Source organism: Equus asinus, chromosome X (assembly GCF_041296235.1).
Source record: "Equus asinus isolate D_3611 breed Donkey chromosome X, EquAss-T2T_v2, whole genome shotgun sequence".
NCBI lineage: Eukaryota > Metazoa > Chordata > Mammalia > Perissodactyla > Equidae > Equus > Equus asinus.
This window is the reverse complement of record NC_091820.1, coordinates 138,196,883-138,214,545: the sequence shown is the minus strand read 5'-3', so window position 1 is coordinate 138,214,545 and position 17,663 is coordinate 138,196,883. Positions and strand designations below refer to the sequence as shown.

Below are 17,663 nucleotides of genomic sequence, written 5' to 3'. Positions count from 1 at the left end.
GTCACTACAGGGTCTACAGAGCTACAGAGACACAAGTGGGCTTCCCAGACCAGGGAGCAGCCTGCCCCAGGTGACAGTGAATGGGGGTCCTCTTGTTGGGAGGCCCAGACAGCTGGCACCCATGAGATGACCCCTGACCCTGACATATCCCAGGCCCGTGCAGGTGGCAGACGTCCTCAGGTGCCCCTCACCCAGGCCGGGGCTGCCGCTCCGGGGAGCCGCCAGGCTGGCTGCCTGAGTTAGTAGGGCTTGGGATGGGGCTGGGGCTTGGGCTCGGTGTGGTGCTGCCGTGGGTGGGGGTGCTCCTCTCCCCTGCCCATTTAGGGTAACACATGGTCATCTTGGTCACTTGGAAGGGCTGATGGTGGGGCATAGGGCCCCTTGGGGAACGTGGGGAGACGGGGGCTTGCTTTGGGCTGATTAGGCCCCTCCCTGGGCCCACTCCCCATGTGGGGTGAGGCGGCTACCCTGGCCTCGCCTCCCCCTGCCTCCAGGGCTCTGCTGCCTGGGAGGAGAGAGGACCCCTGGGCCTTCTGAGCCTACTTGCCTGAGGAGAACTCGGGGCGGCTCATCTCCTCAGCCCCGTCCTTGTTTCCCGGCTCCTCCTGGATGGCCTTGAGCCCCTCCTCAGGGGTCTGCTCAGCCTCCTTGTTTCCTGCCTGAGCAAGGCCCTCTGGGTCACCACCAGGACCTCCTGGGCCCACCCCAAAAGCACTGCCCATCTGGGCAGGGGTGGGGCCCCCAGGGGCCTCTAAGGGTCCTGCCTGACCTAGCCCTGCAGGAGTGGGAGCATTTTCATCTTTCTGAGTGGCAGGGGAGGCCTTGGTGGTCCCTTCACTAGACGCAATCTCAGCAGCATCTTCAAGAGAAACAGCATCTTCTTTGGTTGAGGAAGCCTCAGCAGAATCTGCATTGGCTGGGGCAGGACTTTCTACGGCAGAATTGATCTCAGCAGCATTTTTATTTACTGTGGAGGCCTTGTTGGCATCTTCATTGTCTGGGGTGGCCTGGGCGACGGCCAAGCCTCTGCTGTCCACGGGGGCACTTTCCTTTGCCTGGAACTGCTCACTTCTAGCCGGGACGGCCTCCCACGCCTCCGTCTCCGGAATGAGCTGCAGCATCCCCAGGAAGCCAGGAGGCCTCCTCTCCAGACACATCCTCCTCAGCTTGTTCTCCAGCGTCTCGTTGGGCCAGGCCCGCATCAGCACCTGCCTGGCGCGCAGCTGGTCTGCGATGGCGGGCCGGATGGCCCCCTTCTCCAAGGCCGCCTGCAGCAGGCCTTCCAGGCGCATCACATAGGCAAAGAGAGCCTCCTGGGGCCTCTGCGCACAAGTCAGGAACTTCAGCCGTGCGGTCATCTGGGCGTCCTTGTTCCCGAAAACCTGCACCAGCGCGGCCAGGCAGTCCTGCACAGGGGTGTCGGGATTTTCCTCCAGGAGGCCATACATGAGATCCAGCGCGGGGCCACCCAAGCTCTCCACCAGTCTCCTCCTCCTCTCCCTCTCTGACATGTGGCGCCACAGGTACAGCGTGTCGTTGGCATGAGGCAGCCAGCTCTCAAAAGACTCTTCTCCACAGCCCGGCTCTTCCACCCCAGAAAACCTTCTCAGTACCCGGTAGGCCATAGCATCGAGCAGAGGCTGCAAGGTCTGCCGCCAGTGCTGGCTCCGGGCTGCTGCCTCGTTGATGGCTCTTGCCACACCCGCAGCTCCTTCCTCACCTAGAGCTCCTGCCGCACCTACAGCTCTTTCTTCACCTGCAGATCCTGCCACATCTTTAGCTCCTGCCTCACCTGCAGTTACTACCTCACCTGCAGCTCCTGCCTCCTCTGGGGCTCCTGCCTCACCCACAGCTCCAGACTTCCTCACCTGGAGCTCCTGCTACATCTTCAGCTTCTGCCTCACCTCGGGATTTTTGCCTCACCCTCACATCCTGCTGTACCTGCTGCTTCCTCACCTGCAGTTTCTGCAAAATCTGCAGCTCCCTCCTTGCCTGCAGCTCCTTCCTCACCTGGGGTTCCTGCCTCACCTGGGGCAGCACCTGGCGCTCCAGCCTCACCTGCAGCTCCCTCCTCACCTGCAGTTCCTGCCTCACTTGCCCTGCCAGCCGCTGCTTGCCTCTGGGGCTGTGCAGAGAAATTGGGTCTATCCTGTGACTCAGAATCAGGGCCCTGGGGCAGGAAAACCACATCCCAGAGTTCTCCCTTGCCTGGTATTTGTTGGGGGACCAAACTTGCCCCTGGTCACCTGCTTACTTTCTGTGACTCTGCAGGTGCTGCCGTGCACAGAAACGCCACCTGCAGGCTGTGCAGCCGGCTCTGGAGGCCACCTCAAGGCCCTAGAGCCCCAGAGTCAGAAGACCACACCTCAGCGGCTCAGCCCAGGGTTCCCCACACAGGGCTCTCCCAGGCCCTCTGTGCTAGTGCCACATGCTCCCAGAAGTCCCGGGTAGATGAGAGAGAAAGGTCTCAGCGTCTCTGTGCAGGGCAAATGGCTGCATCAGGAAAGCATGTGAGGAGGAGTTAATGTTGCAATGGCAACAGGACCTGCCTGGTAAGGGCTTGATATGGCAAGGCTTGGAGCCTCCAGAAGCAACAGGCATGCCTTTTGGCCCTCCAGCGATAAAATGGCCTAATGGGGGTGTGGGACGGTAAGGAGGGGAAGCTAGCAGAGAGAAAACTCAGGGTTGGGGATGGGGCTGGAAGATGGGACTCAGTGGACAGTGGGGTGTTGGTGTTCCTAGTGTCACTGCGTTCACAGGTCACCTCGTCATACCAGGAATCTCAACAACAGACACAGGCTGGCTATTCCCAGCTCAGGAGCCTCATCACAGCTCCTCATGCTGCAAAGCCAGCCCTCACCACTTAGGAAATCATTGCACTGGAAAGAGTGTGGGCTTTGGAATCAGGCAAAGCTGGATTCACCTAGCAGCTGAGTGGCCTTGCACAAATCACTGAACATCTCTGTCCCTTATCTGTAAATGGGTAATAAGAACACTCTTCTTGCAGCGTAGTCATGGAGCTTTACCTTCCACTGGGCACACAATAAGCCTCCAGTAATGGCCACAAGCGCACAGGAATAGATGTGGTGAGGCCAGCAATGGTGTGGGTATTGGAGGCTCATTGTTGCAACCAGCTCAATGGTCCCAAGTCTGAGCCCTGAGGCAAAAGGGGACATGAAAGGGAACATTGGAACTGTTTTCCTGCTTAACACAAGGATTGACTGAGGTGACAGATGTAACTCTCTGCTTTTGTGGGCTTTAGTCAAGAGAAGCCTCTGAGGAACTCAGCCAATCTCTACCATGTCTAATACTGGATGCCCATTGGGCCAGCAGCTTTAGCGGTTTCCCAGGAGAGGATCCTTGGCGTATCCTTGAGCACTGCTGCACAGGCACCACTGACGGTGGCAGTGACGAGGAGCTGCTCTCACCTAGCTTCCCTAGGCACAAACATGAACAGTGGGGGCAGGAGAAGTAGGGAAAGAATACATCTGATGTTCCATGTAAAATTTAGGTAAGGGACTTGCTCATGAACTCTTGTAGTAGATCGATTTTTAAAATATCCCCAATTCTCCACCATTCGCTGTATCAACACCCTTTCCAATGACTTCAGAATTCCTCCCATCACCAGTTAGGGTTTATTTCTCCACCTCTGGAATATAGGCTGGTCTAGTGACTTGCTTTGGAAAACAGAATATGAGAGAAGTGATAGGGTGCCAATTGCTGTTGATCATGGGCCACATTTTCCTGTTACTTCACATGTTTTGGATTTTTAAAACTGTATGCCGGGCATTATGTTTAAAAGAGCCATAGGAATTGAAGTAAATATTTTGCCCCAAAGAGGAGACACCCTTTCCTCGGTCAGGCACTGTAATTTCCCTGAGGGATATAACTTCAACCCAGTCAAGATTTGAGCTGGATCATGGCTTGGGTGCAGTTTTAGTTAGTATCAGCTTAGTTAGTATCTAGTTCCAAATGCCTCCAAGGTGAGATCTGTCCTACGTGTATTACAAGCTGCTCCCTCAAGTTGTAGAGTGAAGCAAGACTCTGGGGTCTAAACACCAGAAGACTGAAGTACTCTCACTCTCTTTCTTTCTCCTCTCTCTGGCAGAGACTTTAACCTGCCATATTACTTCTCTCACTATGTACTCGGAAAAAAACCTATTGGGAGAACTAGCTATGCATGTGGGGCTTCTACAGATTTCAGTCTGTCTATCCAGGCCATGCAGTCATTACCAGATCCTTATCCCAGGAATTTTTTAAACCCATGGCTAGCCCAATCTTCTCACTCCCAAGCGTGTTCTTGCCAGGGAGGACAATGGCCACTTGTATGTGCTTATCTCTCTCTGGAACTTAGTTACTTTAGACTTCATTACATCCAGAACTCTCAAATGTCTTTTAAAAATATGTGGCTTTTTTTGACCATCTGATTTTTTGTAGTTGTTACAGTTGGATCAATGGTCTGTCCTGACCTACATCCTAACCTGAAGTCAGAGCAAGCCTACTCCAGACCCATGAAGAAGTTACGTCTTTCTCTTGAGACATTTTCAATATCTCTTTTAACACTAGAACTACTTAAGGTGGTAGGGATATCCATTGCTTGTGACTTTTTAACACAACAGGGAAGGTGACCTTAATGTATTTATAATTTCCCTGAGGTCCATTTCTGTAGAACTATTGAAATTGGTAATAGGGGCTTGCTTTTGCTCCCTGGCTATGGTAGTAACAAGTAGACATAATGATGCACCAGAGTTGTCAACGGAAAAATTGTGTAGACCTGGTCCTCTGGGTATTTTTCTGACATTCATATTACCTTATCACCTATTTGAGTGGTAAAAGTCTTCTTTTTCCCACTCCAACCTTCTTATTTTAAACAGTCTTCTCAAGTTTTTATGTAGAATGCTCGAACAATGGGACATTGTGAAGCCAGACTTGGGAACCCAAGGTTGGTTCACTGGACAAGGTACAATTGTGTGTTCAATAACAAATGACTACTTTCTCCTAAGGCAAAAACGAGTTTTGTATGCACATTTATTATCCTAATTGTTTACTATATATATCAGTCTCTCCTGGAGATACCACGTGATGATAGACCAGCAACACTAGAGATATTTATGTTCACAAAAACATTTTGTGTCCTATCCTAGGATCATTTGGAGGAATTTTCTAGGGTGCTATCACAGCTTACATGGGGTACTTTGAGATGGCATGTGGGAAGAAGTAACAGAAGCAACTGATAGAAATAGGGGACACAGTGGATAATGATATGATAATAGAAGTAAGTAGATGGAACTAAATATAGTGATATGGATGTTCACAAATTACATGTGGCAAATAATAAATATAAACTCCTGAGAGCTAGGGCTTCACTGCATCAAGCCCCCAAGAGGAGATGCCCTGTTGCTCTCTCTCCAGGGTTGTGAGAGGGCAGCTCATTTGGCTGCTGATCTTACCCCCGCTGAGACCCCTGGCAAAAATGAAGCTCCTCCTGGGCTGAGCAAGGCAGAGTTTTTCCTCCAGACTCCAGGCTACCCAAAGGATATCTACCATTGTTCTCCATTGGCTGCTGGCATCAGCCCATATAGTGCCCTGCCTGGAGGACAGAGGAATTGCGACCCTTTCCTCACCTTTCTTGATTATGTCCTTTGATGCACAAAAGTTTTAAATTTTAAGTCCAATTTACCTATTTTTTCTTTGGTTGCTTGTGCTTTTGGTGTCATATCTAAGAAACCATTGCCTAATTTAAGGTCACAAGGATTTATTCCTATGTTTTCGTCTGTTTTATACTTTTTGCTCTTACATTTAGATGTTTGTTACATTTTGAGTTAATTTTTATATTAAGTTGTGAAATAGGAGTCCAAATTCATTACTTTATCTGTGGATATCCACTTGTCTCAGCACCATTTGTTGAAATGACTATTCTTTCCTCATGGAAGATCTTGGTGCCATTGTCAAAAATCAGTTGACCATAGATGGGTTTATTTATGGACTCTAAATTCTATTCCATCAGTCTATCTATCCTTATGCCAGTACCACACAGCCTTGATTACTGTAGATTTGTATTAAGTTTAGAAATCAGAAAGTGCTGAGTCCTTTAACTTTGTTCTTTTATTTTTCAAGATTGTTTGAGCTATTAGAGGCCACTCGCAATACCATATAAACTTTAGGACTGGCTTCTCCATTTCTGAAAAAAAAAGACCATAGAGATTTTTATAGGGAATGCATTGAACCTGTTGATCAATTTGAGGAATATTTTCATCTTAACAGTATGAAGTCTTCTAATCTGTGAGCATGGAATGTATTTCTATTTATGTAGGTTTTCTTCAATTTCTTTCAACAATGTATTATAGTTTTCAAGTTTCAGATCTTGAACTTCTTTGATTAAATTTATTCTTAAGTACTTTATTCTTTTTGATGCTATTGTAAATGACGTCATTTTCTTAAGTTCCTCTTCATAATTTTCCTTGCTAGTGTACAGAAATACAACTGAGTTTTATATATTGATCTTGTAGCCTACAACTTTGCTGAACTCATTTACAAGCTCTAATAGTTTTTGTGTGTGTATTCCTTAGGGTTTTCTATATATAAGATTATCTCATCTGCAGGTAGAGATAGTTTTACTTCGTCTTTTCCAGTCTGGGTGCCTTTTATTTCCTTCTCATGGCTCATTTCCCCAGCTAGAACCGTCAGAGCAATGTTGACCAGAAGTGGTGAGAGCAAACATCCTTGTCTTGTTCCTAATATTAGGGAAAAAGCTTTCAGTTTTTCACCATTAAGTATGAAAGAAGCTGTGAGTTTTCCCTAAATGCTCCGTGTCAGGTTGAGGAAGTTCCCTTCTACTTCTAGTTTTATTAGGTTTTGTCATGACGTGATATTGGATTTTTTCAAATGATGTTTCTGCATCTATTAAAATGATCATGAGGGGGCTTTTTTCGCCTTTTTTATTATTAATATGGTGTATTACATTGATTGGTTTTTGTATGTTGAAACAACCTTGAATTCCTGGGATAAATCCCAGTTGGTCATGTATTATCCTTTTTGTACTCTGCTGATTCAGTTTGCTGGCATTTTATTGAGGATATTTTCTTCTATATTCATGACAGAAATTGGTCTGTAGTTTTTCTTTCTTTTCTTCAGATGTCTTTGTCAGGTTTTGGTATCCGGGTAATAGTGGGCTCATAAGATGTGTTAGGAAGTGTTCTCTCCTATTTTTTGGAAGAGTTTGAGAAGGTTGTCATTTTAATTCTTCTTCAAGTGTTAGAATCCACCAGTGAAGCCATCTGGTTCTGGGCTTTATTTTTGTGGGAAGTTTTTTGATTAGTCAGTCTTTTTACTCGCTATAATTCTGTTCATAGTTTTTATTTCTTCTTGAATAAGTTTTGGTAGTTTGTGTCTTTCTAGGAGTTTGTCAATTTCATCTAGTTTATCTAATTTATTGGCATATGGTTTTTTCACAGCATTCCCTATACTCCTTTTTATTTCTGCAAGGTTGGTAGTAATGTCTCCTCTTTTGTTTCTGATATTAGTAATTTGAGACTTCTCTATTTTTTATTTGTCTCACTAAAGATTGTCAATATTGTTGATCTTTTCAAAGAAACAACTTTTGGTTTTGTTTATTTTCTTTATTGTTTTTCTCTTCTCTATTTTATTTATTTCCCTTCTGATTTTTATTATTTCCTTCCTTCTGCTATATTTGGGTTTAGTTTGATCTTCTTTTTATAGTTTCTTGGGTGGAAGGTTAGGTTATTATTTGAAATCTTCTTTTTTAATGTATGTGTTTAGAGCTATAACTCCCCTCTGATCACTGCTTTGCTGCATCACATAAGTTTTGATATGTTGTGTTTTCATTTTCATTCACCTCACAGAATTTTGCAATTTGTCCATGACTTCTTCTTTGACCTGTTTGTTGTGTAGGAGTGTATTGTTTAATTTTCACATATATGTGAATTTTCCTCTTTTTCTTCTGTTATTGATTTCTAATTTCATTCCATTGTGGTCAAAGAGCATACTTTGTATGATTACAATACTTTTAAATGTATTGAGATATGTTTTATGGCCTATCCTAGAGAATGTTCTATGTGCATTTGAGAAGAATGTGTATTCTGCTCTTGTTGGGTGGAGTGTTTTATAGATGTCTATTAGATCTGGTTGATTTATAATGTTGTTCAAGTCTTCTATTTCCTTGCTGATCTTCTGTCTATTTGTTCTATCCATTATTGAAAGCAAAGTATTGAAGTCTCCATCTGTATTTTTGGAACTGTTTCTTTCTCACTTCAGTTCTGTCAGTTTTTGGTTCGTTTGTTTTGAGGCTCTGTTGTTAGGTGCATATAAGTTTATAATTGTGATATCTTCTTGATGTATTTACCCTTTTATCATTATAAAATGTCCTTTTCGTCTCTAGTAACAATTTTTGTCTAAGAGACTATTTTGTCTAATGTTAGTATAGCCATTCTAGCTCCCGTTTTGGTTAGTTTGCATGGCATATGTTTTTCCGTCGTTTTACTTTCCAGTTATTTTTGTCTTTGAATCTAAAGTAGTTCTCTTGTATACTTCATATAGTTGGATCATGTTTTTTTTTTAGTCCATTCTGCCAATCTCTGCCTTTTAATTGGAGACTTTAATCTGTTTGTGTTTAATGTAATTGCTGATAAGGTAAGATTTATATCTGCCATTTTGCTGTTCATTTTCTAAATTTTTTTTTATTGAGTTATTGATAGGTTACAATCTTGTGAAATTTCAGTTGTACATTAATGTTTGTCAGTCATGTTGTAGATGCACCACTTCACCCTTTGTGCCCACCCCCCACCCCACCTTTCCCCTGGTATCCACTAAACTGTTCTTAGTCCATAATTTTAAATTCCTCATATGAGTGGAGTCATACACAGATTATCCTTCTCTCACTGGCTTATTTCACTTAACATAATTCTCTCAAGGTCCATCCATGTTATTGCAAATGGAATGATTTTGTTCTGTTTTGCAGCTGAGTAGTATTCCATTGTATATATGTACCACATCTTCTTTATCCATTCGTCTGTTGATGGGCACTTAGGTTGCTTCCACATCTTGGCTATTGTAAACAGTGCTGCAATAAACATTGGGGTGCATAGGACTTTTGGGATTGCTGACTTCAAGCTCTTTGGATAAATACCCAGTAGTGGGATGGCTGGATTGTATGGTAGTTCTATTTTAAATTTTTTGAGGAATCTCCATACTGTTTTCCATAGTGGCTGCACCAGTTTGCATTCCCACCAGCAGTGTATGAGGGTTCCTTTTTCTCCACAACCTCTCCAACATTTGTTGCTATTAGTTTTAGATATTTTTGTCATTCTAACGGGTGTAAGGTGATATCTTAGTGTAGTTTTGATTTGCATTTCCCTGATGATCAGCGATGATGAGCATCTTTTCATGTGCCTATTGGCCATCAGTATATCTTCTTTGGAGAAATGTCTGTTCATGTCTCCTGCCCATTTTTTGATTGGGTTGTTTGATGTTTTGTTGTTGAGTTGCGAGAGTTCTTTATATATTATGGATATTAAGCCTTTGTCAGATATATGACTTGCAAATATTTTTTCCCAGTTAGTGGGTTGTTTTTTTGTTTCAATCCTGTTTTCATTTGCCTTGAAGAAGCTCTTTAATCTGATGAAGTCCCATTTGTTTATTCTTTCTATTGTTTCCCTTCTCTGAGAAGGCATGGTGTCTGAAAAGATCCTTTTAATACTGATGTCAAAGAGTGTACTGCCTACGTTTTCTTCCAGAAGCCTTATGGTTTCAGGTCTCACCTTTAGGTCTTTAATCCATTTTGAGTTTATTTTGGTGAATGGTGAAAAAGAATGGTCAATTTTCATTCTTTTACATGTGGCTTTCCAGGTTTCCCAGCACCATTTGTTGAAAAGACTTTCTTTTCTCCATTGTATGCCCTCAGCTCCTTTGTCAAAGATAAGCTGTCCATAGATGTGTGGTTTTATTTCTGGGCTTTCAATTCTGTTCCATTGATCTGTGCACCTGTTTTTGTACCAGTACCATGCTGTTTTGATTACTGTAGCTTTGTAGTATGTTTTGAAGTCAGGGATTGTGATGCCTCCCGTTTTGTTCTTTTTTCTCAGGATTGCTTTAGAAATTCGGGGTCTTTTGTTGCCCCATATGAATTTTAGGATTCTTTGTTCTAATTCTGTAAAGAATGTCATTGGGATTCTGATTGGGATGGTGTTGAATCTGTAGATTGCTTTAGGTAGAACGGACATTTTAACTATGTTTATTCTTCCAATCCATGTACATGGAATGTCTTTCCATCTCCTTATGTCATCATCCAATTCTCTCAGAAAGGCCTTGTAATTTTCATTATATAGGTCCTTCACTTCCTTAGTTAAATTTACCCCAAGGTATTTTATTCTTTTTGTTGCGATTGTGAATGGTATTGTATTCTTGAGTTCTTTTTCTGTTGGTTCATTACTTGAGTATAGAAATGCTACTGATTTATGCAAATTGATTTTATACCCTGCAACTTTGCTGTAGTTGTTGATTACTTCTAACAGTTTTCCAAAGGATTCTTTGGGGTTTTCTATATATAAGATCATGTTGTCTGCAAACAGCGAGAGTTTCACTTCTTCTCTCCCTATTTGGATTGCTTTTATTCCTTTTTCTTGCCTGATTGCTCTGGCCAGGACCTCCAGTACTATGTTAAATAAGAGTGGTGATAGAGGGCATCCTTGTCTCGTTCCTGTTTTCAGGGGGATGGGGTTCAATTTTTGCCCATTGAGTATGATGTTGGCTATGGGTTTGTCGTATATGGCCTTTATTATGTTGAGGTAGTTTCCTTCTATGCCCATTTTGTTCAGAGTTTTTATCATAAATGGCTGTTGGATCTTGTCAAATGCCTTCTCTGCATCTATTGAGATGATCATGTGGTTTTTATTCCTCAGTTTGTTGATGTGATGTATCACGTTGATTGATTTGCCGATGCTGAACCATCCCTGTGTCCCTGGTATGAATCCCACCTGATCATGATGTATGATTCTTTTGATGAATTGCTGAATTCTGGTTGCCAAAATTTTGTTTAGAATTTTTGCATCTATGTTCATCAGTGATATTGGCCTGTAGTTCTCTTTTTTCGTGGTGTCCTTGTCAGGTGTTGGTATCAGTGTGATGTTGGCCACATAGAATGTGTTAGGACGTGTTCCATCTTCCCTAATTTTTTGGAATAGCTTGAAAAGGATAGGTATTAAATCCTCTCTGAAAGTTTGGTAGAATTCCCCAGGAAAGCCATCTGGTCCTGGGGTTTTATTCTTTGGGATGCTTTTGATTGCTGTTTCAATCTCTTTCCTTGTGATTGGTCTGTTCAAATTGTCTGCCTCTTCTTGAGTGAGCTTTGGGAGATTGTAGGAGTCCAAGAATTTATCCATTTCCTCTAGGTTATCCCTTCTGTTGGCATATAGTTTTTTGTAGTATTCTCTTATAATCTGTTGTATTTCTGCAGAGTCTGTTGTTATTTCTCCTCGCTCATTTCTGATTTTGTTTATTTGAGCTTTCTCCCTTTTTTTCTTTGTAAGTCTGGCTAGTGGTTTGTCAATTTTATTTATCTTCTCAAAAAACCAGCTCTTTGTCTCATTGATCCTTTCTACTGCTTTTTTCGTTTCAATAGTATTTATTTCTGCTCTGATTTTTATATTTCTCTCCTTCTGCTGACTTTGGGCTTCATTTGTTCTTTTTTCTCTAGTTCAGTTAGGTGTGCTTTAAGGTTGCTTATTTGGGATTTTTCTTGTTTGTTAAGATGTGCCTGTATTGCGATGAATTTTCCTCTTAATACAGCTTTTGCTGTATCCCATATGAGTTTGTATGGCATGTTATCATTTTCATTTGTTTCCAGGTATTTTTTTATTTCTTCTTTAATTTCTTCAATGATCCATTGCTTGCTCAGTAGTGTGTTGTTTGGTCTCCACATCTTTGTGCCTTTCTCAGCTTTTTTCTTGTAATTAATTTCTAGCCTTATAGCACTATGATCTGAGAAGATGCTTGTTATTATTTCAATTTTTTTAAATTTGTTTAGGCTTGCCTTGTTTCCCAACATATGGTCTATCCTAGAGAATGTTCCATGTGCACTTGAGAAGAATGTGTATTCAGCTCTTTCAGGGTGGAGTGATCTATAAATGTCTATTAAGTCCAATTGTTTTAGTTTTTCATTCAGCTCCACTATTTCCTTGTTGATTTTCTGTCTGGATGATCTGTCCATTGATGTGAGTGGGGTGTTGAGGTCCCCTACTATTATTGTGTTGTTTTTAACATCTTCCTTTAGGTCTGTTAATAGTTGCTTTATGAATCTTGGTGCTCCTGTGTTGGGTGCATAGATATTTATAAGCGTTATTTCTTCTTGATGAAGTGTCCCTTTGATCATTATATATTGTCCCTCTGTGTCTCTCTTTACCTGTCTTATTTTGAAATCCGCTTGGTCTGATATGAGAATTGCAACACCTGCCTTTTTTTCCTTGCTATTTCCTTGAAGTATTGTCCTCCACCCCTTCACCCTGAGTCTGTGTTTGTCCTTGGGGCTGAGGTGTGTTTCCTGGAGGCAACAAATTGTTGGATCTTGTTCTTTAATCCATTTTGCCACTCTGTGTCTTTTTATTGGAGAGTTCAGTCCATTCACATTGAGAGTGATTATTTATGCATGTGGACTTAATGCTGTCAATCTGTCGCTCATCATCTTGTTTTCCTGTGTTTCTTTTCTTGTGTGCTTTAGACTATCCATTTAATACTGCAATTTCTTACGCTGGGTTTCTTAGATTTTTCCTTATCTATGATTTGTGACTCTGTTCTATACTTTATTTTAGTGTCTACCTTGAAGTTTGTATTTAGAATCTCGTGTATAATATAGTCTATTCTCTGGTGGTCTCTTACTTACTCGACCAATACTGTTTTAGACCCTTTGCTCTTCCCCTCCTAAATAATTATTTTCATTTTTTATTCCAACTCGTCTTATTAATTTGTAGTTAGAGTGCTAAGATCGTCCTTGTTTTGGTAGTGTCCTTATTTTTACCCTAATGCTATAGTTGAATATTTGCTATCCTGTTCCGGTTCTATCCATCGGTCTCCCTAGTCTGTGGCTTGTGTCCCCTTTCTCCCTTTTTTCTTTTTTCAAGTATGAGAGCCTTCTTGAGGATTTCTTGTAATGGAGGGCTTTTAGTTACAAATTCCCTTAACTTTTGTTTGTCTGGAAAAGATTTAATTTCTCCCTCATATCTGAAGGAAATTCTTGCTGGATAGAGTATTCTTGGCTGAAGATTTTTATCCTTTAAAGCTTTGAATATATCACTCCATTCTCTCCTAGCTTGTAGGGTTTCTGTAGAGAAATCTACTGACAGTCTGATAGGGGCTCCTTTATAGGTTATTCTCTTTTTTTTCCTTACTTCCCTGAGTATTCTTTCCTTATCATTCCTATTTGCCAACTTTACTATTATGTGCTATGCGGTGGGTCTTTTTACATTGACAAATCTAGGAGATCTAAAACCCTCCTCTACACACATTTCTCCATCGATCCCTAGATTTGGGAAGTTCTCTTCAATAATTTCGTTAAGCACACTTTCTGCTCCATTTTCCTTTTCCATATTCTCGGGAATTCCTATGATCCTTATGTTCTTACTCCTCATTGAATCCATTATCTCTCAGAGATTTTCCTCATTTTTTTAAATTCTTAGTTCTCTTTCTTCCTCTGTCTGGCGCCATTCAGCCTGTCTATCTTCGATTATGCTGATTTGCTCCTCTAGGTTGTCTATACTGGCATTCAGGGAATCCGTATTCTGTTTTATCTGGTCCATTGTGTTTTTCATCTCAAGTAATTCTGTTTGATTCTTCTTTATGATTTCAATCTCTTTTGTGAAGTAACTCCAGAACTTGGATTGTTTCTCTATCTTTCTCTCTACCTCATTGAGTTTTTTGATTATAGCTGCTCTGAATTCATTATCACTTAGTTTACCTAATTCCAAGTCCTCAGGACTTAATTCTGTGTTTTTATTGTTTTCCTTCTGGTGTGGGGCTTTTATAAATTGCTGGATGGTAGAGGAGCGGTTTTTTCTCATGGTGGTAGAATTCGGTTGCAGTTACAGCCTGTCGCCACTAGATGGGGGTCGAGAGCGGCGTCTTAGCTCTCCGCCTTTGGGGCAAGATGGCTGCGCCCACTGGCTTTGCTGGGGGGGAGGGGCTGTTACACGCGCCAGTCTGGGTTCAGATCAGTTCTGTTCTCTGGTCTCCCAAGGCCCTTGATTTATAGGGTCCCCGCAGACAGAAGCTTTCCCCCCGTCACCGGGTCTCCACTGAATCAGCGGCAGGAGTCCTGGATGATCCCCCGGTCGCACGGCCCCTCTGCCGCTCCTTCCCGACCCGCGCCGCAGCCATCGCAGACTCTAGGGGAGGGAACGATGTTCTCTCCTACCGTTCCAGTGCCTCCGAGGGTGTAAGCTAGGTTTATGATCTCCTCCTTCTTGGTATTGTAGGTCTCTAACGAGCTGGCATTATGTTTATTCTCTGAAATTCAGTTCTTCCAATCTTTTGTTGTATTTTGGAGGGGAGAGAATCCTGGGTCAGCTCACCCAGCCATTTTGCTCAGCCCCCTTCTCCCTTTTTTGTTTTTTAATTCCACCATTGCTACCTTCTTTTAGGTAGTACATATTTTCTAATGTATATTCCCCTGTTGCTTATTTTACCATATATTTTTGAGTTATTTTCTTTGTGGTTGCCCTGGGAATTGCCATTAACATCTAATTTGTAACAATCTAATTTGGATTAAAACCAACTTAATTTCAATAATATACAAAAACTTTGTTCCTATCAAGCTCCTTTTCCCTCCCCTTTATACTATTATTGTCACAAATTACATCTTATACGTGTGTGCCCATCAACATAGATTTATAATTACTGCTTTATGCAGTTGTCTTTTAAATCAGATGACATTTTAAAAAGGGCATTACAACTAAAAAATACATTTATATTCTCTTATACTTACCTATACAGTTACATTTACTGGTACTCTTTATTTCTTCACGTGGATTTGAGTTACTCTCTATTTCCTTTCATCTCAACCTGAAGGAATAAAAAGAATGCCTTTACTATTTCTTGTCAGACAGGTTTACTAGTGATGAACTCTTAGTTTTTGTTTATCTAAGAATGGCTTAATTTCTCCTTCATTTTCAAAGCAATGCTTTGCCAGATATAACACTCTTGGTTGGCAATGTTTTTCTTTCAGCCCTTTGAATATGTCATCTTGCTGCCCTCTTCTCTCCATTGATTCTGATGAGAAAATATCTGAGGATCCTTGTATAAGATGAGTCATTTCTCTCTTGCTGCATTCAAAATTCTCTCTTTGTCTTTGGATTTTGACAGTTTGATTATATATCTCAATGTGGATTTCTTTGAGTTTATTTTACTTGGAATTCATTGAGTTTCTTCAATGTGTGAATTATTATTTTTCATCATATTTGGGAAGTTTTCAGCCATTATTTCTTTGAATATTCTTTCTGCCTCTTTCTCTCATCTTCTTTGTGGACTCCCACTATGCATATGTTAGTATGCTTGATGATATTTACTATGGACTGAATATTGGTGTCCTCTCAAAGTTCATATGTGATGGTACTGGGAGGTGGGGTCTTTGGGAGGTAATTAGGTCATGAAGGTGGAGCCTCATGAATGCAATTGGTGCTCTTATAAGAATAGACATGAGAGAGATGATCTCTCTCTCTCTCTCTCCCTCTCCCTTTCTCTCTCTCTGTCTCTCTCTCTTTGCCATGTGAGGTCACAGCCAGAAGATGGCCATTTGCAAACCAGGAAGAGATTCCTCACCAGAACCTGATCATGCTGGCACCCTGACCTCAGACTTCCCAGCCTCCATAACTGTGAGAAATACCTGTTGTATAAACCACTAAGTCTATGGTATTTTGTTCTAGCAGCCTGGACTGACCAAACAGCATCCTACAAGTCTCTAAGGCTCTGTTCATTTTTCCTCGTTCTTTTTTCTTTTCGTTCATCAAACTGGATAATCTCATTTCACTTATATTCACATTTGCTGATCTTTGTTCTGCCTACTCAAATCTGCTTTTGAGTCCCTCTAGTGAAATTTTCCCTTCAATTATTGTAATTTCCAACTCCAGAATTTCTATATGGTTCTTTTTTATAACTTTTATCTATTTATTATATTCTCTATTTGATGAAATATTGTTCTTATACTTTGTTCACTAGACATTGTTTCTTTTAGTGCTTTGAATATATTTAAGAATAGCTGACTTGAAGTCTTTGTCTAGTAAGTCCAATATCTGGGCTTCCTCAGGGACAATTTCTATTGCTTCCTCTTTCTTCCTGTTTATGAACCATATTTTCTGTCTTCTTTGCAAGCCTCATAATTTTTATTGAAAAACAGAACTTTAGAATATTATAATTTGGCAACTATGGAAATCAGATCCTCTTCTCTCACCAGAGTTTGTTGTTACTGCTGCTCATTGTAGGAGTAGTGGTGGTTTAGTGACTTTTCTGAACCACTTGTGTAAAGTCTGTGTTCTTTGTCCTGTGTGCCACTGAAGTATCTGCTTGATTAGCTTAGTGGTCAGCTAAGTATTGGACAGAGATTTCTTTCAATGCCTGGAATCAGTAAATCTCCCAGTCTTTGATGAGGGGCTCTGTGTGCATGTTGGGGCATGCCTTCAACACTCAGCCAGGCAGTTTACAACTCCACCTTAATCTTCACTTCCTACTTGTGCAGAGCCTTAAGATCAGCAGAGGTGAGAGCTTAAGGCCTTCTGAGGTCTTTTTTGAGACTGCGCACAGCTCTACCAATGCTTGGGGACTCCTAGATTCCCAGGAATATTTCAGAGCTTTCCAAAGCTCCTATGGAAATCTGTGGTGTAATAAGAAATATATATTTAGTCTTTGACCCCAGTTCCTAGAATAGCATTCCTAAAACCCTTGTAATTTCTTGAGTGATAGGAGTGTCTTTTGTTCTAATAAGGTGATTCTTGGTGGGCCTCTAGATAAGTTTCAAGATGGGGCTGGTCACCAGAAAGACCAAGCCTTGATTAGAAGTCTGGAACTTTTAGCCCCATCTCCCAATTTCCAGGGAAGGGAGAGGGGCTGGATATTGAGTTAATAATTGATCATGCCTACATAATGAAACCTCCATTAAAAACCCTAAATGATGGAGTTCAGAGAGATTCTGGGCTGCTGAACACATCCACATCCTAGGAGTGAGGCAGTCCACTGAATAGAGGCTCCTGCACTCAGGATCCTTCTGGATCTTGCCCTATGTATCTCGTCATCTGGCTGTTCATTTCTATTTTATAATGAACTGATAAATGTAACTTAATTGTTCACCTGAGTTTTGTGAGCCGTTCTAACAAATTATCAAACCTGAGTGCAAAATCCCAACTTCATAGCCAAATTGAACAGAAATGTGGGTAACCTGAGATCCCAATACTTGTGACTGGTGTCTTATATATGAGCTGTCTTGCTGGCCTGAGCCGTTAGACCTGTGGAGTCTGATGTTAAGTGTGGGTAGTTAGTGTCAAAATTTATTTGAATTGTAGGACACTTATTTATTTATTTATTTTGAGGAAGATTAGCCCTGAGCTAACATCTGCTACCAATCCTCCTCTTTTTTTTTTCACTGAGGAAGACTGGCCCTGAGCTAACAC

The 17,663-nt window shown here is 41.7% G+C and overlaps 1 protein-coding gene across 1 annotated transcript; it reads right to left on the bottom strand.

Annotated features, from left to right (window-relative positions):
* Positions 1–539: 539 nt before the first annotated feature.
* LOC106834300 (paraneoplastic antigen Ma6F) lies at positions 540–14,382 on the bottom strand. Its single transcript, XM_044763230.2, has 4 exons — positions 14,291–14,382; positions 1,957–2,125; positions 929–1,880; positions 540–832 (listed from the first exon to the last, which is right to left on the bottom strand). Exons 1-4 carry the CDS (start codon positions 14,380–14,382, stop codon positions 540–542), a joined length of 1,506 nt encoding a protein of 501 aa, XP_044619165.2.
* Between the last annotated feature and the right edge of the window lie 3,281 nt (positions 14,383–17,663).